This window comes from Homarus americanus, unplaced genomic scaffold (assembly GCF_018991925.1).
Source record: "Homarus americanus isolate GMGI-L3 unplaced genomic scaffold, GMGI_Hamer_2.0 scaffold31037, whole genome shotgun sequence".
Taxonomy (NCBI): Eukaryota; Metazoa; Arthropoda; class Malacostraca; order Decapoda; family Nephropidae; genus Homarus; species Homarus americanus.
Genome location: NW_024722227.1, coordinates 19,280,280 through 19,305,917, shown reverse-complemented (window position 1 = coordinate 19,305,917; position 25,638 = coordinate 19,280,280). Strand labels below are relative to the sequence as shown.

The following is a 25,638-nucleotide window of genomic DNA, read 5'->3' as shown; positions in this document are numbered from 1 at the left end:
TATGGTGTAATGATATATATGCAGCAAGCACTCCTTAGAGTCGAGTTGAGAGCTGGATGGTACTAATACTGCGTAGTACCGTCTGCTGCCTCGGGCCACTGGCCCTCCCCGACTGAGAGTATACACCCAGATGCACCTCAACCCATCTCCTAGAATAAACAAAACATTGTTTTGTACAGGATGTAGTATTATGCTAAAACAAACACTCATAAATCAACACAGCTAAAATTATGGGATGTGAAATGGTCTGTTTACTAGCGATCAGCTGATGGGGGAGGGTGGTGCCGCGCTCCACCCGCCTCCCGTCTGACTCACTTTCCTCTCAACTTATTTTTTAATTACTTTATGCTATCAAAAATAGATTTTAAATCTCCTTTAGTTAGGCAATTCATCCTCTGAAGATGCAGAGCCCAACTCAACCAGCTCATCCTCCACATCACTGTCTAGTGGTGTGGCTGTTGACACATTTGACACGTGGGAAACACTGGATGATGGCCGTGTCTGCCCAGACGTAGATGGGCCAGCTACCTCAGGAGCTGAAGGAATGGAAAACATTCATTAAATTATTGAATTTCTACCACATAATTATTACATATCTTAGACCCAAAATTTAATGTCTATTTTTCCAAGCAATAAACACTCAGTTTCATAACACACAGTTTCATAACAAACTCACCTGATGGGGATAATGGATGGAAGATTGAGGTGATTTTCTTCTGTTGCTGGGCCATAATCAGTTGATATAGCAGCTGAGAGTATGTAGATGCAGCCCGACTCAACGCCGCCTCCACTTGCATACTGCGTCATGTTGCAGTGCAGACTGGGTAGCAGAAGTGATGTGCTGCATAAACTCCCTCAGCATAGGAATTGTCAGTTCCTTCCCCACTGTTTGGGGCTTATCTGCCGCATCCTCTTCTTCCTCGTGTTTTTCGCCATCTCCGCCATCTCCAAGACTTCTTCAGAAGTGAGAGGATCCTCCATGCTAACAAGCAGTTCAGTCACATCCTCTTCTTGGATTTCTTGAAATCCTGAATCACCTCTCACTTCCTTAACGAGCTTCATAATGTCTTTCACGTCCTTACCTTCATTAAAGCCCTTGAAATCATGGACTACCTCAGGCCACAGATCACTCCACACTCCATTTAGTGCAGTTTCTGGCACACTTTTCCACACAAGTGTGATGTTAGTTATGGCATCTTTGATGGTGTAGCTCTTCCAAAATGTTCCTGCAGTCATATTGTTGTCCTTGTTCATAGCTTCAGCCATTTGCCTTATGGTATTCTTGAGATAATATCTCTTGAACAAGGCAATAACACCTTGATCTAGTGGCTGAATAAGTGAAGTCACGTTCGGAGGGAAGAAGGTCAAGTTTACGTCATTATTCACACTGCACAGGTGTTTGGAGTGGCTAGATGTGTTGTCCATTAGAACCAAGGCCTTGTTGCTAAGGTTCATTTTTTTCTTTACATTTTTGATGAATGGGTTGGCATGGCTGATGTACCACTCATCGAAAATATCAGAAGTCATCCACGCCTTCTTGTTTGATCGCCAAATTACAGGAAGTTTCGGGATGTGCACATTTTTCAAGGCACGAGGTCTAGTTGAGAGGTGGATGACGAGTGGCTTCATTCGTGCGGTGCCTGATGTGTTTGTCATGAGGAGAATTGTCAGTCTGTCCTTGCTGACCTTAAACCCTGGTGCTTTTTTTTCCACTCTTCATTAGATAGGTTTTTTGGACATTCTTTTCCAATACAGTCCAGTTTCATCACAATTCCACACTTGGCAAGGAGAATAACCATGTTCTAACCCTACTTTCTTCATATCTTCGGCCGCCTCTGCGTCGGCAGATGCAGCTTCTGAAAGCATCACAATCCGTAGCTCAGTCCTTTTGATAAATTTGTACAGCCAGCCTGTACTTGCTGTGAACTTACTGTATTTGATGGACTTCCCTTCCTGTTCAAGTATCCGAGACTGTATTTTGTAGGCTTGGTTTTGCAGCATGGGGCCAGTGAGAGGAAGTTTCCGGCGCTGCCTGTCTTCTACCCATAACTTAAGTGCTTCTTCCGTCTCACCATACATAGCAATCTTCAGGTGGAGTTTACCCTTGGCAACATCTGGTGAAGCATAAGCTGCTCTAATTTTCTTCTCGTTGAGCTTTATAGTGCGGACAGAGCTATCCGACAGTCCAAATTGACGTCCCACACTTGAAGCACCATTTCCACGCTGCAGTGCTTCCAGCTTCTTGATTTTCTGCTACAGTGTAATTGCTTGCCTTGGTTTCTTGGCCTGTGGGGTAGTTAATGATGTAGTCGCTGGCCTCTTGGACATAATGGCGATGGTTGATACACGTGGTAGAAGAGATAGTGTCACACAGTATGTCCGTTCACTAGAGCGTCAGTGCGAGAACTGAGGATGTGGGAGGGTGGCGGGCAGCCGTGTAGCGTGTCCAGAGACGCTTCTGGTGGGAAACATTGGGCGCGAAATTTAAAATATGATGCACCTTGATTGACTCGCGCAAAATGGGAAAGATTCATTTAAATTAAAACATTGTCCTTAATTGTGGGTGTCGTTCAAATCAATAATCTTAAATCGATTGACGTTTGTCATGGCTTTTATCGTAATGGGCTAAGTGTGGATTATATTATATAAAGATTATTTTATATTGTGTTTCTTATATTTCTTACCGTAGAGTTCGATACCTTCACACTGGTTACTGACAGGAGATTATGATGTATCTACGTAGAAATTCACTCCACCACCCGACATCCCATGATTTATACTTGATAAATGATGATTTAATGAGTTCCATTAATTTCCAACATCCATCTAAGTTATTGGTTATACTTTGTCATAACCAATCAGTCATTACCTTCAGTAATAATAAGATAGGATCACAGATACGGGCAGATAATTGCACTTACATTTATTTGTCAAGCTTCCATACAATGATACTGTATACAATTTGTATGAATATATGAGTCACTCACATTCACGCTGTAATAAAATTAATCTTTTAAAAGAGGGAATTTTCAACTTGGGGACACATGTGATTACTTTACTATCTGTATGACTTAACAGAGACTTAATTATTCAAGTGATACATTTACTGCCAGCCTGGATTGATCTTGTTGCAACCAGGCTTCCTCACAAGAACTTCTTTCCACGGGGAATAACAACAAAAAGGTACTCTTGGGTAACCACACATAATCTCGCGTCACTGGCAGTCACTGTAGACGGTTGTCACGGCAAGGAGAACTGGTAAGCGTGACTTGATTAACCACTTAGGTGCAATAGGCCAGCCTGGATTGCTTTTGTCGCAACCAGGCTTTCACATGTGATTTTTCCACGGGGAATACAAACCTAGGTTAACACACTTAATCTCGTGTCAATCACGGTCACTGTAGACGGGTTTCGTGCAGGAGAACTCTGTAAGCGTGAATCGATTAACCATTTACTGTAGGTTTGATAGGCCAGCCTGGATTGCTCTTGTCGCAACCAGGCATCCACACGTGATATTTCCACGGGGATAACAACCTTGGTTAGCACACTTAGTCTCGTGTCACTGACGGTCACAGGACGGGGTGACGGTGGAGGACTCTGTGTGGTGTCCCGTTCCCTTCAGGAGGGAGAAGGTGGATGTCTTAACTAACCCATGGCCTAGGGGATACTACTTAAAATGTGGTTTTGGTGCATGAGGCGATGTACAGTACAACACTGTCTCACTGGCCTCCCCCTATAGGCTGGCTAACATACAGTCTGCGCGGAATGTTAGATCGTGTGCTGAAAAAATATTGATATTTACGATTATGTTATATAAATAAAGTCAGGTAACACTTACCACTTCAATTAATACTTTGTAGTGTTTCCTCTGTGCTTCAGACAAGGTTTTGCAAGAGGTCAGGTGGCAAGTTAGCCCGGGTATGCTTGATGGCTGCCTCTAGCTTCGGGATTGATGATGTGTCAGCGTCGCGCAGACGACGCTTAACAATGGACCACAAATTTTTTATTGGGTTAAGATCTGGGCTACTGCCAGGCCAGTCATTAAGGAAAGGTACCTCACAGTCTTTGAGCCACTGTATGACACTTTTAGCAGTGTGGCATGGGGCACCGTCCTGCATGAAAAGGCTTGCTTTATCTTTATCAAATGATTCAGGTAAGAAATCACTGAGCAGTTCAAGATAGTTGTACTGATTCATCATCTGGTTCTTAGGGAGGATTACAAGTTTACCAACACCATAATACGTAAAGGAAGCCCAAACCATAAGTGAGGCAGGGTGCTTAACAGTCTTCACAGTGTACTGTGGGAGGTGCGCGTCTGAGTGGGGGGGGGCGGTACACCCTCCCTCCATTACTCCCAGTCACAGAAAACGTAGCCTCATCCTACCATAATACACTCCTCCATGTCTCTAAATCCCACACTTCATATTTCTTGCAAATTTCACTCTATTTTCCTTCTGTCTCTTTGTCAACAGAGGTTTACGGCGGGCACGAAAGCTCTTAAATCCCAGGTCATCGTGCAGGGCTTGTTGAACACAACTTAACGAGACGTGACTCAAAAGACGGGGGTTTCTCTCTTTCACTTCACGTGCTGTGAGTGAGGGATTGGACCGTACTTGTCGAGAAATAACCTAAGTGCCCGTGGAGACAATAATTTAGGCCTACCAGACTTAGGTAATGGAGCTGGTAACTCGTCCTCTCCAAGGTCACGGAAACGTTTGACAAGATTTTGAACAATTCGTAATGCCACACCAGTCTGAGCCAATATTTCTCTCAGTACATGGTTCGCTTTGTACAATGCAATCACTGCTGCAATATCGTCTCTTGTAGTAACCCTCCTGGACATCTCTGATGGCCACTATGTCGGGTTAATGCACCTTAAACTAGACAAAACATGGCCACATGGCGCGGGAACCCGCACAATAAATATTCCCCTCACAGCTGCCAGAGGCGCACTGACTACAAGCCGTGACGTGTTCTCAGTTGCCAAATGTCAGCACTTGCCAACAAACCAAGCGTTTTGACATCTCGCATCCCAGGACAGGCTTCACAACATATGATCTTATTTTTGCGAGAACTTAGTTCGTCGGCCCTATTGCGACTTAACATTCCGCGCAGACTGTACCATTAATGGAAAATATATGTCCCAGTCATGGCTCGCCGGGTGTCTTATCTCTACTAAAACAAACTTTGGAGTTGGTTGCGTGGGTAAGCCTAACGCGACCCATGACAAAGTTAAATCGACGTTCTACTGTACGTACAAGTATTCTTGGCATTTTTAGGTTCATCATGTTATTTAACATTAATCTGAATTATTACTACAAAATAATGCCACTCATAACTGGAAATTACTTGCAACTCATTTAAGGGACAGCACACAATACACGAATGGTTCTTGTATCCCACGACGACCCGTCTGGACTCTACTACCGCAACTGTACTAATCTCTTTTTAGTGAGGGGGAAGTGAGGACACACATTCATGATTTATCACTGGCATTACCAGTGCTTAACTTTGATAGTTGTATGGATTAGCCTTGCCCATTTAGTGATTTTCTTTCATCATGCGCCTAACTTTACACTATGGTTAGGTTTGATAATACGGTATTGAGATTATTTTTTATTATAAACATCTGACTGCGGGAGCAAAAATAGTCTGGAGTTAGCTAGATTGAAGGAAAATAAAGAAATACAGTGTAGTTCATGCAGTATTGTTTTTGTCTGCCAACACAAGTACTGGCACATATGAATCGTACCAGATAGTTAAATATCACTTGAAGACTGTGAATAAATCTGCACTCCAGTGTTTTTCAAGGGAATACATTTAGTACATCCCAGTGGACCCTATGATGTGTAGGAATATAAAACTATACCTAGTTATAGAAGCATGTTAAAGAAGAAGAGGTTGTAGCAGGAAGAAAATAAGAGTAAATTTTTGTTAAAGAAACAGTTAGAATCAAATAAAACAGAGTGTGAGGAAATGGTTCAAAATTCAAGGAACAGCAGAGAGGCCTTCCAACCACAAAAACAGAAGTGTTTATTCTCCCTGAAAAAACTTGCTGAAGCAATTAAACCTAAGAATAAAACAAAGCCAAAAGAGTGAATATCACTTGGGAAATAAAACTAAGTATTTTGTTTGTATATATCATGGAACAGCTTATTTTTCTTAATTTAGTACTACAGGTACTTATGTTATTGAAAACCCAGTTGTTGGTGCATTAGAGATAAAGCCCTTTGGTAAGTATTAAATTTTGAATTCTCACCCATTACAGTGCAAAAAAAGCTTACCTTTTAGTTTATCTTCTCTCAATAATGGTGCACAGTTAAAAATATTAAACAAATTCAAGTTTAGGTTCTCAACTGGCTCAGCCATGTTAATATTTTTATTATTATCGACTCTGTATCAGTGTTTTTTCTGGCTAAATAAACGGTTTCAATATCAATACCAATTAAGACTATATGTATGAAAAATATCGATTTTGGGTACGGTGTATTTTAACGATTAAGCTCATGAAATGAGTAATAATGTGAGAAATTAAGTTAAATATGGTAAAAACTTCCCAGCTAGATGTTTCCCTGGATCCCCAGTTAAAAAAAATATACAGTATATTTTTTTTAACTAGAGCCAATCACATCCCTGGAAATGTTTTACAGGAATATAGTAATAAAGGGCAATTGTGGTCTGCTAAAAAATATGATTATAAGTATTGACTTGTGATGAAGATTATTGTGGGTCCTGGCACTAGTGTTTGAATTTTGTGAAGGATTTTTAGGAGAGTACAATACTGCAAAGTTTATATGGCTCTATATAACCTTTGGGTAGAGCTCCCTTTTAACTTGGCATATATATAAATAAGTTAATGGGTTAAGTTACAAACCCAAATGGTATTTCTCCATTTATTGGTAAATTAAAAAGGTCACAGGCTATGAGTAAATGCACAATAATTAACGCTGTAAGCTGTGAGGGTTAGTTAAGGACAGGGCTCAGTTTGACTGAGTTAAGTCACCCGTCCGATTCTCGTGAGGCTCAAGTGAAGACTGACCCTACATTCTCAAGGTCGGCCTACTGATAGTGGAATTTCCCCTCACGTAAACAGCACATGGCAACTCACAGCTTATGGAAAATTACCGTTGGGTGATTGGATTACATAAACTAAATGTATTAACCCAAATTTATATAATTGTTATTGCCGTGAGACAGGGGCTAATACAGCTCTGTTTCTGTAAGTCTTATAAATTCATGTTTTATTTTCCAGATCATTGTTAGGAATTAGTAGTGGTGAAAATGAGGAGAACCACAACAACAGTCCAGCCATGAATGGCTCCGACACAACCAAACGACAGCCTGATTCCAATCGATGGAATGTTCCAAAAAAGGTACTTTAACTTTTCATAACCATATTACTGTACAGTACTGTAATATGTTTTTAGTCATACTTTGAGGTTAGATGGCCTTACAGAATCATTTTCAAGTATGTTGCTTTTTTGTTTATGTCACTGCCAACATTCAGTAAGGGTCATCAATTTATTATTTTCTTGTGATGCCTCATTCCCTTAATGAGGTCCCTTTTAAAAAGATGGCTATGATAGAAGTGCCTGCAAACCTCTGTCTTATTACATATTTCTCTTGCTCTCTAGTTTTTTTAACCCCATCACTACTGGGATGCCTCTGTTTGGCTGAAACTAGACTGTTTTATTCCCTCATCTAATATAGTTTCTTTGTATCCCTATCCAGTTTATTTCAAGTATTCTTCTCACTTGTCTTTACCATCATTAAGAGCATTTTTGTTTTCATCATCATCTCTTCAGAATTCACTACCTCGGCCTTCTCAGCTTTCCAAGCATCCCATACACTTCACTCCTCACTCCCTTCTCTTGTCCTCAGGGGCAGTCTTTTGGAGAAAAAGAGTTGAATCATGTGAAGATTAGATTGTTAGATTAGGTTAGGGATGGTTAGGTTAAGTTAGGTTAGCATTAAGGATAAATCATCACATGAGATAAGCTAGGGTGCCATTTTCACATGATCCCAAATACCTGTAGTTTGATATCAACAGCATTGTGCTTCTTTCTAACCTCAAGTTTCACTTGTCATATCTCAAGATAGGAATGATTATACTATCCTTCAGTTTCTTCACCACCACCTAATTTACTTTCCTTCCCATGAAAACACTTCCCTATTCTCTATTTGCCTTCACTCCTTCTTTCTTGTTAATGATCTCTTCCTCCTCTGTACCTCATTTGTGTACTTTTCTATTAACCTCTTCCTTCCCTTTTGCTCCATGTGTCAACACCACCTGATAAAAAAAAAAAAAAAAAATATATAAAATAAAATATATATATATATATATATATATATATATATATATATATATATATATATATATATATATATATATATATATATATATATATATATATATATATATATATATATATATATATATATATATATATATATATATATATATATATATATATATATATATATATATATATATATATATATATATATATATATATATATATATATATATATATATATATATATATATATATATATATATATATATATATATATATATATATATATATATAACTAGTTACCTACTTTTTAGTTCTTTTTAATGCTCTAACCTTTTCTTCTTTATTGAATCTTTTTTATACACTTCTCTAAGAAAAATACATTTACACTGCTCGCTTTGTCCCAATCAATCTGGTAAAAGTATTACACATAAGGTGATTCGTTCCCATACATGTAAATAGTTGTACACTGTGCCTTCCAACAGACTCTGGCACACAGCTAAACTGGCATTCTTACCTGACATTATTCTATTTAGGGCACCTGCCACCTGCTGTATCAACATTCATTTCTGCATATATATTATTAATACCTCACTTTATCTCCATTTTCAAAATAAAATGAAATTACTGAAAAGTACTTAGTGTAGTTAGTGTATGTACAGTAGTTGGAATTTATTATTATTATTATTTATTTATTTATTTTTTTTAATTGTATGCATTTTTCAGCCGCAGTCCACATTAGAGGCTCAGATACGTGATGCAGAGAAAGCTGTTATGGACAACTTTGACTTCTTACAATCTGAAGGTAGCTAATTCTTTTATTAACTTAAATACTCATCTGCTTTACCAGCTTGTTTATGAAAAAATTTTTGCTTATACGTACTTATTGCTAACCAATACTAAATGCAGGTTGAGTTTGCCATAGAACATAACTTAAGGTATCAGATCATGTGTTTTCAGTGCTCCCCACCTCACCCCACCAGCAGATCAGGCAGCATAAATATTATATCTCCCCTTCTGGGAAATGTTAACTTTTAAAATACAGTACAGTATTACCCCGCTTTACACGGTTTCACTTTCTGCGATTTCTCATTTACACGGTACCTTGCCAAAACCGGACTTTCACTTCCGCGGTGCATCTACTCATATACGCAGTGAAGTATAATTTTTTTTTTTTTTTTTTTTTATTTAGCTCATAAAATTCATACAAATTACCTGGCCAGAATATAATTTACATTGCTGGAATTCTTACAATATGATGATCATTTTGAATATAAACATCATGGATTTTGCATTAGACATACAAATTTTAGATCTAATGTAATAATTTGGTTTACACAAAGCAAATATTTTATCGTTTGTGCAAAATATATGAAGTTTACATTCAAAATATTCCCTGACCTGCAAGGAATCCAGAAATGTCAATTATATTATCTTAGCTTTAGTCTGAGGTATTATTTATTACTAAACGTTAAAATCTAGTGGTTTCACCCAAACATTTCTCAGAGAGTTAGGAGCTAGTGAGCTGGGAAGAGGGGGGGGGGGGATTTGAGTCCATTATTTGAATGGACATTAACCTGGCGACTGTATTTCTCTTAAATATTAATTGTGTGAGCGTACCATCATAAAATTAAGATGTTATTTTTACTACAACATAGGTATTGTGTCTGAAAACGTGGAGTTTGGGGGTCGGGCCAGTCTCTATTGGAATTAATCTCATATGTTCTGTTGTTCACTTTACGCGGTTTTCACTTTCCGCGGTACCCTGTGGGTTCAATTGACCGTGTAAATCGGGTACTACTGTATAGTCTGGTTTTATGCGGTTTTTGTTTACACATTTGGCCATTTATGCGGTGCCTTGCCAGAATGAAATGTTTTAATTACGCGGTAAATTTCATCATTTACGCGGTGAGCGGCTGGAGAGGTCCAAACCGCCACGCCATTTTTTACCCACGCGGTCCAGTCTTGACCATACTCGGGAAGCGGTGCGGTGAGTGGTGCGCATTAGGCCGCTCTTATGTTATCACTGACGTCATGTGACGTATCGGACTGCGATTGGGCCACGCATCCTTACCACCCAGGCATTCCCTCCGCCGCTAGCTGTGATTGGTCTAATGTAACATGACGTGCCCTGCCACCAGAGGGTAGAAGTCGCTGACCTAGCCGGGCCTGTCTCATTGTTCTCAGTCCGCGTATACAGTTCTCTTTTGGCTGTGGAACTTCTGACCTGGTTAATGCATTTTCCTTGCTTGTAACAGCTTGCCTTATTTGACAATAAAAATGGCTAAGAAAGAAACTATGTAATTTATTCTCTTCCATATCTATCTTTTTCATAAGTAGAAATACATCAAAATAATTAATCAATAAACTACTCACACAATGTCTTTTAGGATGTTAACCCTTGTTGCCAACGGCTGTGTACTGTTGTTTTAAGATTTCCTCTTACTAATTGCATGAATTTTGGGATTATTTCCTTGACAACATTTATAGTACTGTACCATATTGTATTTTGTAAGTGTTTGTGTGTTAGGTAGTTTTATGCTAGAGGCTTGCATCATTAACTCTGTGTGTGCGTGTGTGCGTGTTCCAAACTACAGAAAACCCAGATAATAAGATTACTGGGAATTACTTATTATTGTTGAGAGAATTTGTGTAGTAAAGAATGAATATATGAGAGGTGAAGGCTTTGGAAAGATACAATACACATATAATTGATTGATTGTGGTAATTACATCCCTGTGAACGCAACAGCTTAGGTCATATGCCGACCGCTGTACACAAATATAAGATGAATTGAGATGACGTATATGATGAGTGATGGTTAGTGGGAGTTTAAGTGGGAGAAAAACAGACCACATAAAGAACTCTGTGAAAATCCAGGAATACTTATATGCATAAGAAAGGAAACTGATGAGGGTATATATGAAAGAATGACTATAGATGAAGTTTTCATAGAATATTCAGTACATTGAACTTGATGTTTGAGTTACAAGCACAGTATGTAAGGAATGTAGAATGTAAAAGTCTTGATTTATTTGTCTGACTTAACCCCTAGGCCCCAGGTGACGTTCCAGAAAGTCTGCCTATTTTCCCGCCTTTTTTTATTTATTTATTTTTATTTATTTTTATTTTTTGAAAAGTTGATTTTTTTTTTACGATTTAACCCAGTGGAGGGGGGGGGTACTGCCAGCAGCACCCTAACCCGGGGCTGAAGGGTTAACATAGTTGAATATAAATGTGTTAAAAGTTTTTCTTATTTCTCTGTCTTGTACAGTTTACTTTCCCTCTCATAAGGGTTGGTGTACTATATCTAACCTATGTAGGTAATGTTAAAATGTGGTTCATAGAGGATAGTAGATTACATGCTCCTCTTGGGTGTTAATTGTAGATGTGGGTCACCTCTTGGTAGATGGTACTGTAGTAGATTACATGCTCCTCTTGGGTGTTAATTGTAGATGTGGGTCACCTCTTGGTAGATGGTACTGTAGTAGATTACATGCTCCTCTTGGGTGTTAATTGTAGATGTGGGTCACCTCTTGGTAGATGGTACTGTAGTAGATTACATGCTCCTCTTGGGTGTTAATTGTAGATGTGGGTCACCTCTTCTGTAGTAGATTAGGTGGATTATTCAAGTTGTTTCAATAATTAGTCATTATTTGCTGTTAATGTCACCTTAACCCACTACTTGTTTACATAGCGAATGTGTACACCTCGGCAGGAATGGAGATGGATGATGACGACGATGAAGAGGAGCCAGAGGAAGAGGAGGATGTACATAGACTCAAGAGTCCAAAGGTGGCAAAAGTGGTAAGTGATGATTAATCTGTTGTGGTCTCTTTCAACATTCATAACATAAAAATATTGACATTATCTGCCTCAGTTTATTGGGATGGACATTAAGCTTGATTAACCCTCAAATGTCTGCCATCATTGGGAGAAGTTAGGTTTAGGGTCAGCTGGCATCATTGATGGAAGTTTAACGTTCCTTGTGTTCAATTTTTGCATGTTTGGTGGGGGGGGGGGGGATCCTTTCCTGCCAATTAAGGGTTAAGACTGTCTGTTAGTCCAGTTGCAAGGTCTGGATTTTTTAGATATACAAATAATGAGTTGTGCATTTATAAGAAATGTTGAATTTGTAGGAACTGACCTTGATTTTTAGAATCTCAGTGTTGGATTGACATTTAAGCATTAAAAAAAGACTGTTAGAAATATTTTATATGGAATACAGTAAAGCCTCCGATAACAATGGTTCGACCAACAACTTTTCATATTTAAAACCCTTGTTAATTTAGGACCCAATTCAATTTACGTCCTTATTTCATTCGTATTTACGACCAAAAAAAAAAATTACATTTTCATAAAAATAATAACTAAATCCTGATATGTATTATTAAAAAAAAATACTGTAAAAAAATTAAGAGTGCCTTGTGCAAAGAGGCTGCCATGCTAGAGTGGCAAACAGCAGTTGGAACTTGGCGGGCATTTCATTTTCACGCATCTGGAACAGGAACAAGAGCAAAACTTTCTCGGGTTTCATACAGCATTTTTGCATCCCTATTCAACATGAGCAAGAGAGCAAGTGATGGTAGTGTTGTTTCAAAAGCTACGGTAATAGAAAGTGTATAAGCTTAGCCGAGAAACTAGATGTGTTAAAACGATATTAAAAAGGTGAGAGGTCTGTGGATATTATATGGAGCAAGCAATGAACTTATTTTCTGAAGTGGAGCCATTAACAGAACAAAGCATTAAAATTTGAATAAATGCAAATGACCTCTACATAATGATGTATAATGAGAAAAGAAAGCAGCTGTGCAAGGTTCTTTCGACAGCTAAATTATTTGAAGGCCTAAAACATCAAATTCAGCATCATAAGCAGCTTCAACATCAACTTCAGTTTCAGCAACAGCTTTATGGAAAGCTACAGCTTCAGCCAGAGTTGTACATTTCTTAAAAAGATAAATGACGTGGTATCCTTAAATGTGCACGTATATGTTGGCGTTCCCAATCCATCTTTTTTTTTTTGCCATTTGTGGTTAGGTATTTCTATTGTTCCATTTATTAACATTAAATAACCTTACTTAAAACATAAACATTAATTTTTTTACATTAAAACAATGGCGTCCCATCTCCTCTTGTGTGACCATATTATTATTTATTTATATTGTACAAGGTGCATTCATAAACATTATTTAAAGAATGTAGTTTGCCATTTTCATTAATTGTATTGTTTTGGGGAAAAAGAGGGTAAAAATGCCACATAAAAGATATGAAAAGGTCACACTTGGGAACGCATCTCATTATTATTGCTTTATTTTAATGGTAATTATTGATTCGTGATACGATGATTCACCTTACACTGTAATATTGGAGGACACATAAACGTCGTTATTTGAGGCTTTACTGTACAATACTGTATAAAATCACCAAGTTGTAAAGTCGTGTGAAGGATTTTGGATGTACAGTCGACCCTCGTTAATTCGGACTGATAGGGGGGGAAGGGTGTCCGTTTTAGCCGATTGTCCGAATTAACCGATTTAGGGGTTAATATTGCATTATATTTCAAAGAAAATGCAGTGAGTTTGTCCTTAGCCTTGCATACTGTATATACTCGTCTATAACCCCCCCCCTCGTCTATAGGTCGACCCTGATTTTTTTTACCAAGAATCGTTAATTTACGATATTCCTTGTTTATAGTTCGACCCAAGTTTTTGAGGGTAATGGAACAACAAAACCTTCAGTAAAAACACACTACGTCCTATAAACTGAGGCTCGCCGTGCCTGAAACACAGAGTGCCGAAGGCAAATTGTTTACCATTTATTATTACGACACTTTACACTGAAACGCTGGTAGTTTCAACAAAAATATTGTATATTTCCATTCAAGTATTTATTCAAGTCAATTAGGAGGGAATATTATTGTAATACAACAGTTTTTTAACTAAACCATTCGAAAAGCAATTACGGTAACATCTTTTGAACGAAAGAAAGCGAAAGTCATTGTTTTCGTCACGATTTTATCCCACTTTCCACTGTAATACGCACGTCATTTCAGCAAAAATATTACATTTCCGTGAATGTATTATATCAAGCACAGTATGAATAGAATATCATTGTAATATAACAGTATTTTAACCGAAAACTATTAAAAAAACGAATAACATCTCAAGAACATCGGAAGCTTAGGTAAAGTCTTTTGTTTTCGTCATGTATTTTATCCTATTTTACATTAAAATACATCACGTTTCAGCAAAACTACTATTTATTTCCGAGAATATATTCATTCAGGCACTGTTGAGGTAAAATATACGTGTGATGTAACAGTTTTTTAACTGAAAACGATTCGAAAAACATGTGTACCGTCTAGCTGATACTCAACAGCTGGTGGTGCGTCATGCGTCGTTGTAAACAATAGGAGGTTAAAGTAGATTACCGGGTATTATATTAAGTGTGAAATATCAAAAAGGTTTTTATTACCGGTATTTTTTGTAGATCAATGAGAACTGTGATACCGTATATGATATAAGTTAGCCAGTGCTAAGAACTTCAACATAGACTACTGAAAACACATTGTAAGGTAATTTAGCGTATTGTAAGTTGGTGAGCTTCAGCTGCTGAAGGAACTGCAAAATTTTTCATTACTAATTGGTACATATTTTACATTTCCAGTAAATGGTAAATATTTTTCATGTCTGAAGCTAAAAGTTGCATCCCCCCCCCCCCACACTAGTGGTGGAGATGTTACATTTAACCAAAAAGACGCTGGTGTTTTATCCTAGCAGTGGGTGGACCAGCATTTTAGCTTAAGGTCTGCATAGGTAATATTCCTAAAAAAAAATCAGATTTTGTCCGAATTATCCGAAATCCGGATTAAAGGGGTCCGAATTAACGAGGGTCGACTGTAGTAATTAATATTAATTTTTTTTTTACAGGCTTTAGATGTTGATGATGTTGATGGTGACTCAGTGGAACTTGACCATGAATTTCGCTTTCTGCCAGAAATGGAGGACACTTCTCGTAAGTTACCCCTCAAAATAATTTTGTCAAGTTTTTTTTTTTTTGAAGTACTGTAGTTATAAGTCTTGGATGATCAGAAGTTTGTAGTTTTAGAATTTATTTTTTTATTTTTTTTTAGTAGAACACTTTTTGACTATTTTAAGGAATATAAAAATTAATATTTAGTTTTATCAACATATAGTACAGGAAGTACAGGAGAAGACAATATTTACCATTTTATATATATATATATATATATATATATATATATATATATATATATATATATATATATATACAGTATATAATATATATATATAATTTTTTTTTTTTTTTTCTCAGACACTTTCAGGAATAATATTTGGTACCAGTGGTGCTTATATATGTTGACAGGAATCTTATACTGTTTATGAAACCATTAAGAGTACATAATTAAGATACATTAGTGTCTTGATATATGTGAAAATGTGATATTTTTCACTTGACCATTTGTAGAAGTTGTAATAATCTCACTCTTGTTATTAATAAGGAATCTCTGTGTTTATGAACTTTTTTCAAAGAGGAAGTTCAAGGAAATTAAATCTTATCTCTGGAATGAGTTGGAACAGGTCCCTCAAGTCCTGGGCTGGAGAGGACTGTAGGTCGGATTAACTGATTTGTTTTCATCTCTCTACCACCATATGTTTTAACTATTTGAATTTTTTTGACAGCTCAGTGATTTGTCAGAACTTTTCTTTACACTTATGGCAAAATTTAATTACCTCCTCGCAGTCTTACTATATTTTTGGTTGTTATTGTACAGTAGCTAAAACAACTATCAGTGCATACTTAGTGGGAAACAATATGATACCATGGACGATAAATTTTGGTATATGAGGGCTGTCTTTAGTCACACGTAAAATTTTGGAGTATATCGACCCCCACCTGCACAGATAGTTGTTTTAGCTACTGTACAAGGTCTTCATACAATATATACAGTCAACCCTCGCTTTACGCGGTCCCACATTCCGCGTTTACGCGGTACCCTGCCGAAACTGGAATGCTCACATTCCGTGGTGCTTGTACCCCTTTACGCGGAGAGCGGCTGGCGAGCCGCGCCATTTTTGGATCCAAACCTCCCGCCATCTCTCCCGCCATCCGCCATGTTGTGTAAGCGGCGCGAGTAGGTTGCGCAGTGTGTGTCTTTGTTGCGTTATCAGTGACGTCATACGACGTATCGGACTGTAATTGGGCCATGCATCCTTACCTCCCTCCGCTGCTAGCTGTGATTGGTTTAAAGTAATATGACGTGTCCACCCGCGGGAGGGAGGGAGGAAAGACGACGCTTGACCTAGCCGCTGCAGTTTCATCCCTCCAGGCCACACCGTGTAAACGTGCATACATTGTTCTGTAAAATGGCTTCCGCCGGACCACCGCCCCCAGAGAGAAACCTTTCCTTACCTGGACCCAGCCGCCCTAAGCCAAAGAAGACACGACGTTCCTTAAGCTACGAAATTAAGTATAAGATCATTCAAGAGTTGGAGAAAGGATCAAGACAGGTTGATCTCGCTCGCCAGCATGGTGTTAACGAGTTTACGATCAGGACAATTAAGAAGGATGCAGCCAAGATAAAGGAGCACATGAACATCACAAAGTCTACAGGTGCTTCTATGATCAAGTATTTCCACAACCAGGTGCTTCTCAAGACGGAAAAATTACTTGTGAGCTACTTGGTGCATCAGGCGCGACGGAACATGGCGGTGGACACACGCTCAGTTAAGGAGTACGCACGTGAACTGTATGCTGCAGTGTCACGAAAGATGGGAATTACAGAGCCCAAACCCTATAATGCTTCCTCTGGGTGGTTACAAAGGTTTTACGAAGAGGAACAAGATCATCAATATCAACATTGGTGGTGAAGAAGCTAGTGCTGACCGTGTTGCGGCTGGGGAATTTCCTCCGTTTTTACATGAGATTATGGAGGAAGGACAGTACACCGACAACCAGGTGTTTAACATGGACGAATCTGGTCTTTTTTGGAAAAAGCTACCTTCCAAGACCTTCGTTGTGAAGAATGCCAGCAAGATTCGGGGCCGGAAGTTGCAGAAGGAGCGCATCACCGTCCTGTTTACCACCAATGCCTCCGGTACTTCTAAGCTCAAGTTATCGGTGATCCACACAGCACGCAAGCCGCACGCCTACAAGAGCATGGACATGACCAAGCTAAATGTCCACTGGCTGACTGCACGTAAGGCGTGGATGTTCTCTACACTGTCCCTCTCCTGGTTTGATGACTGTTTTGTTCCCGATGTGAAGAAATTCTGTGAGCAACAGAATGTGCCATTCAAGATTTTGTTGCTGCTGGACAACGCATCAGGACACTCGCCCCTTCTGTTAGATCGTCACCCCAACGTAAAAGTGGTCTTCCTTCCTCCCAACACTACGTCTATATTACAGCCCATGGACCAAGAATTGATCTGTAATGTAAAAGCTGCATTCTCTACTTAAAAATTCAAGCTCCTGAACGACTACACCAACACCAGGGAAGAGTTGTGTAACCTGAGTGACACTAACACCGATAGCAAGAGCGAAGACGACGAGGATCAACAGTTGGCAGAGCAAGAAGTACTTTTAAAACAATTCTGGAGAATATTCAACGTCAAGAAAGCTGTGGACTTCTTGGTGGAGGCATGGGATCAGCTGTCTGTAGCAACTGTTCGTCACGCATGGAGACATGTGTTGCAAGGCATTCCGGCCGCTAGGCAGAGTCAATCTGTGACTGGTGAGGTTCAGACTGTTGCAGTAGCAGTGGACCTTGCCAGAGAAGCTGCGCAGAGTGTTACAGCTGAAGGCTTCTCCGAGACCACCAACGACGACATCCTGGAGGTGATAAGGGATCCAAATGTGACTACCGACGAGATGGTAGATGATGATGATGATGACGGCAGTGAAGAGGCAGGTGGTGCGTCATCCCAAGAAGAACGCCGTTTATCCCATAGTAATGTTAGGGGTGCCATCGAGTGTATCGAGAAAGCCAAGCTCCTCCTTTCCGGCGACCCTGACAAAAACAGGTATGAAATCTTCACTACCCAGCTGTTCCAGACTATGGAGCCCTACATCAAGGTTTATCACGACAACATAAACACCAGCCGTCAGCAAAGCATAACAGAGTTCTTCGCCCGCAACCCACCACAGCCAGCCCAAGCCAGTGATAGTGACAGAGGTAGTGACTTTGAGGGATTTGTCAGGGAGGCCCTGACAAGTGTGGATGACAGTGATGGTGACTCACCTGAGGGCCAGTAGCCTGCCCTCTGCCTCGGAACCAGCCTCCATTCCCGTACTCCGACCCATCTCTTCTACTAACGTAAGTGTTAACCCCAACCTTGTTTTTTTCTAACCTAACCTTCAGTTTATTGACTGTTCCCTTCTATATTATGTGTGGGTGAATACCATCATAAAGTTAAGATGTTATTTTTAGTAAAACGTACGTATTGTGTCGGGAAAAAGTGGAGTTTGGGGGTCGGCCCGTTCTCTATTTCAATTAATCCCATATGTTATGTTGTTCACTTTACGCGTTTCTCACTTTACGCGGTTCGCCGTGGGTTGAATTACCCGCGTAAAGTGAGGGTTCACTGTATATACAGTATATACAGTAGGATCTCAAGTTTAACAGGTTTTAGATTCGTGATTCATATGTTTCGCGTCACGTTTAAAATTTCCAGCCTCTCAAGAATAGCGATTTTCATTCCCAGTTTCACGAGTCATTGTTGAGTGGATAGCAAGCATTGTCACGGTCTTTTGTTATCCGTCGACCCCTCCGAGTGTTTTTTGTTTGCGGCGTAACGGCAGTTAGTTTGAATGAGCGAGCCATACAGTAACCTTGGATTATATAACCCATTGTGCTTACGTTTCGTGAGATTCTTGTTTAACTATTAGCAATTCTTGTGTATTAACGATTCTTGTGTATTTGTGATTCTTGTGTATTACCGAGTCTTGTGTATTGGTGATTCTTGTGTATTAACGATGTGTAGTAATGATGGCTGCAGAGAAGGTCAACAAGGAAAGCCTCAAGCCAAGCGTGACTACCGTAAGGAGGTCAAGAAGAGGAAATACACCCTTGAAATGAAACGACAGATGCTTGAAATGATCAAAAGTGGTGCTTGTACCTGTGAAATCATGCTTAGGTTCAACTGCCCTGAATCAATCATACATTCCCTTAAGAAGAACAAGGAAACGTTAACTGCTTCTGTGAATGTGTGATCAAGATTTTCTAGTAGCAGGACGTTCTCCGATACTTCACAATGAAACCTGCTGTTAGTTATCACATAACATTACTTTCACAAGTTGGTGGAAAGAAGAAACTGTGAGTAGGGTGACCTGTCTCGGCTACAGATAAGGCATCAGGCACGTATTTATTACGCTGCAGTTGCACAGAAGAAACATGTTAACTCTCCACCACCGTTCAATGCTTCTTTTGTTTGGTTGGCTGCCTTTAAGAAGTGTTATGAAGTCAAGTTTGTCCACTACCATGAGGAGAGTGCATCGGCTGATGTCATAGCAGCAGAAAAATATTAACCTGTCTTTCAAGCTCTTGTGAAAGAGGGTGGTTATTGGTGATACCAGATCTTCAATTGTAACGAAACTGACATTTTCTGGAAGCACTCACCAAAGACCACTTTCATTGCCAAGGATGAAAAACAGGCAAGGTGGTGTAAAGACTGAAAAGGACATGATTACAGTTTTATTCTCAGCTAATGCAAGTGGAGATTTCTTGATGAAACCCCTGGTTGTTAATCGTTCTGCCCGTCCTAGAGTCTACTGTCATGCCAATATGTCGCAGCTCAATGTTTATTGGACGTCTAATAAGATAGCTTGGGTTACAACGTCTTTATGCACCGATTGGTTTGACAAGCACTTTGTTCCTGACGCCCAACAGTACTGCCGGAGGAAGAACATTGATTTCTAAGTGATCCTGGTGATGGATGATGCTCCTGGTCACTCTTTAAGTTTCTAATTGGACGCCACCCTAATGTACAAGTTATCTTCCTTCTTTCTAACACCACATCACTTCTTCAGCACCTTGACCACAAATTCATCAGTAATGTTAAACTATTCTACTATCAGTCACTCTTAAAGACTTTTGTCTGCAGACAGACTCATTAGTTGAGTTACAACAAATTGAGGCAGAAAACTCTAACAGTGACCAGGCTCTACCAGCTAACCTGGAGGAGGAATAGATGGTAGATGACCTGACTCCTTGCACCTTACCACCCCGCAACTGTGAAGTGTTCTCAGTTTGTGAATTTTGGAAGAAATATAATATTAAAAATGCAGCGGTCAGAATTATTGAGGCATGGCGTCAGATTAATGTTGCAACAGTGCTACACGCATGGAAGCCTTTGTTCATTAACTCAGAGATAAGTGGGGCAGAACAGACCAAGGCAAGCAGGAAGAGGCAGTCCATGGAGGCAACACTAATGGACACAGTGGAGGAAGCGCAATCAGTCCCAGCACCGGGATTTTCAGATGTTCAGGTTGAAGATTTGCAAAAAATCGTTGGTCAACATCAGCAGCAACGGACAATTGAAGAAATGTTGGAGGAGGATAAAGAACATCAACCAACACACGAGGATGACGTTTAGCCTGGTGAACCTACAACATACCAGCTGACTGAATTGCTCACAAACATTATACGTCTCGGTGAACAGCTAGAAGAATACCATACCAGGGTTCATCCTCGGAACCTTATGTACTCTGCCTTTGATAAGGGTATGGAGGAATATAAGGCATTGTACATGTCCCGTGTTAATGCTCGTCAGCAGGCCCTTATTACTGGGTACCTGTGCAAGGCCCAGCCTGTTAATGCCTTGGCAAACATCACTTTAGGAGATGATGATGGCACCACTGATGATGATAATGAAGTGTTGGGTGACTTACTGGTGGAAGAGCTGCCTCAAGTCTTAGAGGGATTTGATGCTGAGGTTAAAGGAGGTGTAGAGGAGGGACCAGGGAGGGAGCAGTAACCAGCCCTTCCTGCCTCAGAACCCATCAACCAGCCCCATCAAGCATTTCACTGACTCCATCAGGGTAAGTTATTCTACAGTATGAGTGTATATATAAATATTGTAACAACAATATGTACAATATAAATATGTATGAATACAATATACTGTAATGTCATTTTCTGGGTGGGTTGTAGGTCATTATTGGTGGGTTTGGATGACACCCACCTCGGAACTGATTAGGCTTATTTATATGTATTTCAATGTCACTCGTTTTGTGATTTTAACTTTTGCGACGCTAAAACTGGTACCAATTAGTCGCAAAACATGAGATCCTACTGTGTGTGTGTGGCACAATTTATACTGAACACCCTATAACCCTACCCAGTTTAACACCCTGTAACCGTAACCCTTTTTCTGCTTATTTTATAAAGACCCTATAATCATTGTCCTAACTTCATCCCTCTCTAAGGTTTTCAAAACTATCTTGAACTCCCATTTTCTCCGTCACCTTGAACGTCTTTCTTTTTTGTCGAATCACCAGTATGGCTTTCGCCAGGCAAGATCTACTGGTGATCTGCACTCCTACTGCACCCATCTTTGGTCATCCTCTCTTAGGGGTTATGGGGAAACTTTTGTCGTGGCCCTCGACATCTCCAAAGCATTTGACAGGGTATGGCACAAGTCTTTGCGATCTAAACTTCCCTCTTTTGGTTTCTCTCCCCAACTCTGTTTTCTACTCTCCAGCTTCCTTGAGAACCGATCCATGGCAGTTGTTGTCGAGGGATCGATTTCTCGCTCTTTCTCTACCAGTTGTGGCGTCCCACAGGGTTCTGTTCTTTCACCAACTCTCTTCCTTGTTTTTATCAAAGATTTACTTCACACTACAACTAATTCTATCCATTCTTACGCTGATGATTCTACTCTTCACTCTTCCTCACATTTTCCCCTTCCTCCTAACTCTCAAACTAGATCTGTTTCTAGAACTGATATTATTACTTCTATCAATGCGGATCTGTGCAGCATCTCTGAATGGGGAGGTACAAACTTGGTTAAGTTCAATAGTAATAAAACTCAATATTTACCAATTACACTTTGTAAATTAGACAATCTCCCACCAATTACATTTCAGGACGCTATCATCCTGCCAAATTCTGAAATAAATATGTTAGGCCTCACCATTTCCTCCAATATGTCCTGGAAATCACACATCCTTAGTATAACTAAAGCTGCCTCCCGAAAGTTGGGAATGCTGTACAGATGCCGCAGCTACTTCACTCCTTAGCAGCTGCTCCAAGTATATAAGGGATTCATTCGTCCTAACTTGGAGTACTGCTCTCATATCTGGGGTGGCTCTTCTTCTGTCTAACTATTAGATAGGGTGGAACCAAAGGCATTTCGTCTTATTAACTCTCCTCCTTTAGTTGACAATCTCTCTTCCCTTTCTCTTCGCCGCAATGTTGCTTCACTCTCTCTCTTTTACAGGTACTTTAACGGGCAATGTTCGGTGGATTTGGCATCCTGAGTACCGCCGGCAAGGCCGTGGGTTCGTAACACACGTCTTGCCCGCGGTGCCCACCATTTCTCTGTGGATGTCGGTCACACGAGAATAACCCGTTATAGTACCTCCTTTTTTCCTCACACAGCCAAACTGTGGAATGCTCTGCCTTCTTCTGTGTTTCCATGCTCTTACAATCTGTCTCACTTTAAAAAGCTGGTTTTCCGGCATCTTCGTGGTGTAGATTAATACAGTATAACCTTTTTTTCTATACTGTATTTTCAATTTCTATCCGTTCTTTTTTTTTTCGCCCCCCAGGCTCCGTTGTGGGTCGTTTGACCTGTACCCGGGTGGGCTAATTCCCATAAAAAAAAAAAAACCCTCATTTATTATCATTTACATAGAACACCCTGATAATATGTACTGGATTTGTATTGTAGTGTAAGTTTTTAAATATTTATTGAAACCTCACCTAGAAATTGGATGGTCAACTAATTTTTGGTCTATAGTACAGGTACTGGAATTGGATTTTTGTTTTTCTTTACAGAATTTGGGTTTGAGAGAACTTGATTTCAGAGTGCACTTTTTTTTTCAGTGTACAGTGAACCCTCACTTTACGCGGTCAATTGAACCCACGGAGGCCGCAAGAAACGAGAAACGCGTAAAGTGAACAACATAACATATGGGATTAAATGAAATGGAGACCGGCTGACCCCCTAACTCCACTTTTTCTGACACAATACCTATGTTCTAGTAAAAATAACATCTTAATTTTATGATGGTACATGCACACAATAAATACTTAAGAGAAATAGAGAAATACAGTCGCCCAGTTAATGTCCATTCAAATAATGGACTCAACTCCCTCCCCCTCTTCTCACACTACACTCGCTGGCTCTTCCCTCTCTGAGAAATTTTTTTGGGAAAACCACTAGATTTTAAGGTATAGTAATAAATAATACCTCAAACTAAAGTTAGGATAATATAATTGACATTGCTGGATTCCTTGTAAGACCAGGAATATTTTGAATATAAATGTCATATTTTGCACAAAAGATAACATATTTACTCAGAGTAAACAAAATACTTACATTAGATCTAAAATTTGTATGTCTAATGCAAAATCTATGATGTTTATATTCAAAATGATCATCAAATTGTAAGAATTCCAGCAATGTAAATTATATTCTGGCCGGATAATTTGTATGAATTTTATGAGCTAAATAAAAAAATTATACTTCACCCGGGTAAACGGGTACACGTGGGTACACGCACCGAGGAATGTGAGCATCCTGGGTTCTGCCGGGTTCTGGCAGGGTACCGCGTAAACAGGAAACTGGAAACGCGGAATGTGGGACCACGTAAAGTGAGGGTTGACTGTATAACTATTTGTGTTAGGTAACCATAGTTGCCATGCACAGGTAATAATATGAAGTAGCTTACTTTATTCCTAGTGTTGTAGTCCAAATAGAACTTTTCTGGTAGACTTTTTTAATTTTCTTTCTAAAGCCTGATGCTTGGCTAATGCAACTCCAGTTTAGCCAGGCGAATTTAAATGTTGAAAACCCCAAATCTCCAGGACCTCTGACATTGTTTACTGGTGCTGGTGAACCATCCTGGTGGATTTGGGAGGTGAAGGATACCTCTCGGAGATTATGGCTGAGGGTTTTCACTGTCATTAACCTAGGTGCTCCTCAAACACCACATGGCTGCTATAATACAGTATGTCCTTTTACTGGCTGACCTTCTTGGACTTAGTCAAGTATACAGCAGAAGTGGATGTCCTTACTACTTTCTTGTTTCTGATGGAGGCCAAGTGCTAACCTTTTTCTAGTCTTATAGAAATTTATGCAGTGTGCTCAATTGGTGACAGTAAGTAAGGCAGTTTTGGGTGTTAGATGTGTTGAGCAGATGTCAAGGGTTTGTTTACATTTGCTTAATTTCCTAGTTCAAGGACATTTAACATGATGTGTAACTTAACCCAACTTATGATAGTTTCACTTTAGGTACAGTGTCTAGCCTTGAGTTTCTGGAGGATATTATCTAATGTTATGCAGAAAGAAGTTTCATGAAACTTTCTTTTTGAATGTCAGTGTTTGGTTCACACTTTATGCCCATTTTGGGTATTAGTTCCTGCACCTGCTAATACAGTACAGTATATACAAAAATTTATTGTGCATTCCATATTGTTCAAGATGTGAAGGGACCCAACCAGGAGCTGACAGCTAGTACATTGTGGTTTGGGTTAAGTTTTTAATTTATGGACTTAAAGTATGTGAGCAAATTGTTGCTCAATTTGGTTGAACTCAGAAACTTATTGTATTTTTCTGTTTTCTTATGAAACTTGTGTACAGTATTGGGTTTGTGTTCAAGCTTCTGAGTGGGTGATGCACACCCTAGTTACTGAAGCAGGTGTGGTCCTGGGGGTCTTCCTTCAGAATCGTTTTTATGGGAATTGGTTCGTGAGTGGACTTATTAGTGATCATTAATGCATTGTATCTCACCAACTCCTTTATTCTTGTATTGTATTTATCATTCCTTAATTGAGTTACTTGGGAGTACATACATCAAGCAGTTTGCGATCTGATTGATACCTTTCTCATCTGAACCATATTTAAGGATTTTACACTCAAATTGACTCAAATTTGGTTTTGCCATCTTAGTTCTGCTATGCCTGTGGGATATTCAGTCACTATAACTGTAACTCCTAGATAACAGGGTGGGGATCTTCCTCTTCTCATGTTTAACTAACTTGATATATTTGAGCCAAGCTTTGGCTGAGTAATTTAGGTCAACCCATGATGCAGTACCACATAGTCAAGTCACATGGAGGTCGATAGATAGATATTTATACAGAAAAGTCCTCATA

General features: G+C 39.4%; 1 protein-coding gene across 1 annotated transcript in view; it reads left to right on the top strand.

Moving 5' to 3' along the window:
* Nucleotides 1-25,638, top strand: part of LOC121862404 (striatin-3-like) — a 154,844-nt gene that overhangs the window by 32,047 nt on the left and 97,159 nt on the right. The window contains 4 exon segments of the mRNA XM_042360669.1: nt 7,253-7,373; nt 9,024-9,102; nt 12,016-12,104; nt 15,227-15,311. Coding sequence (XP_042216603.1) covers nt 7,253-7,373; nt 9,024-9,102; nt 12,016-12,104; nt 15,227-15,311 — 374 coding nt within the window.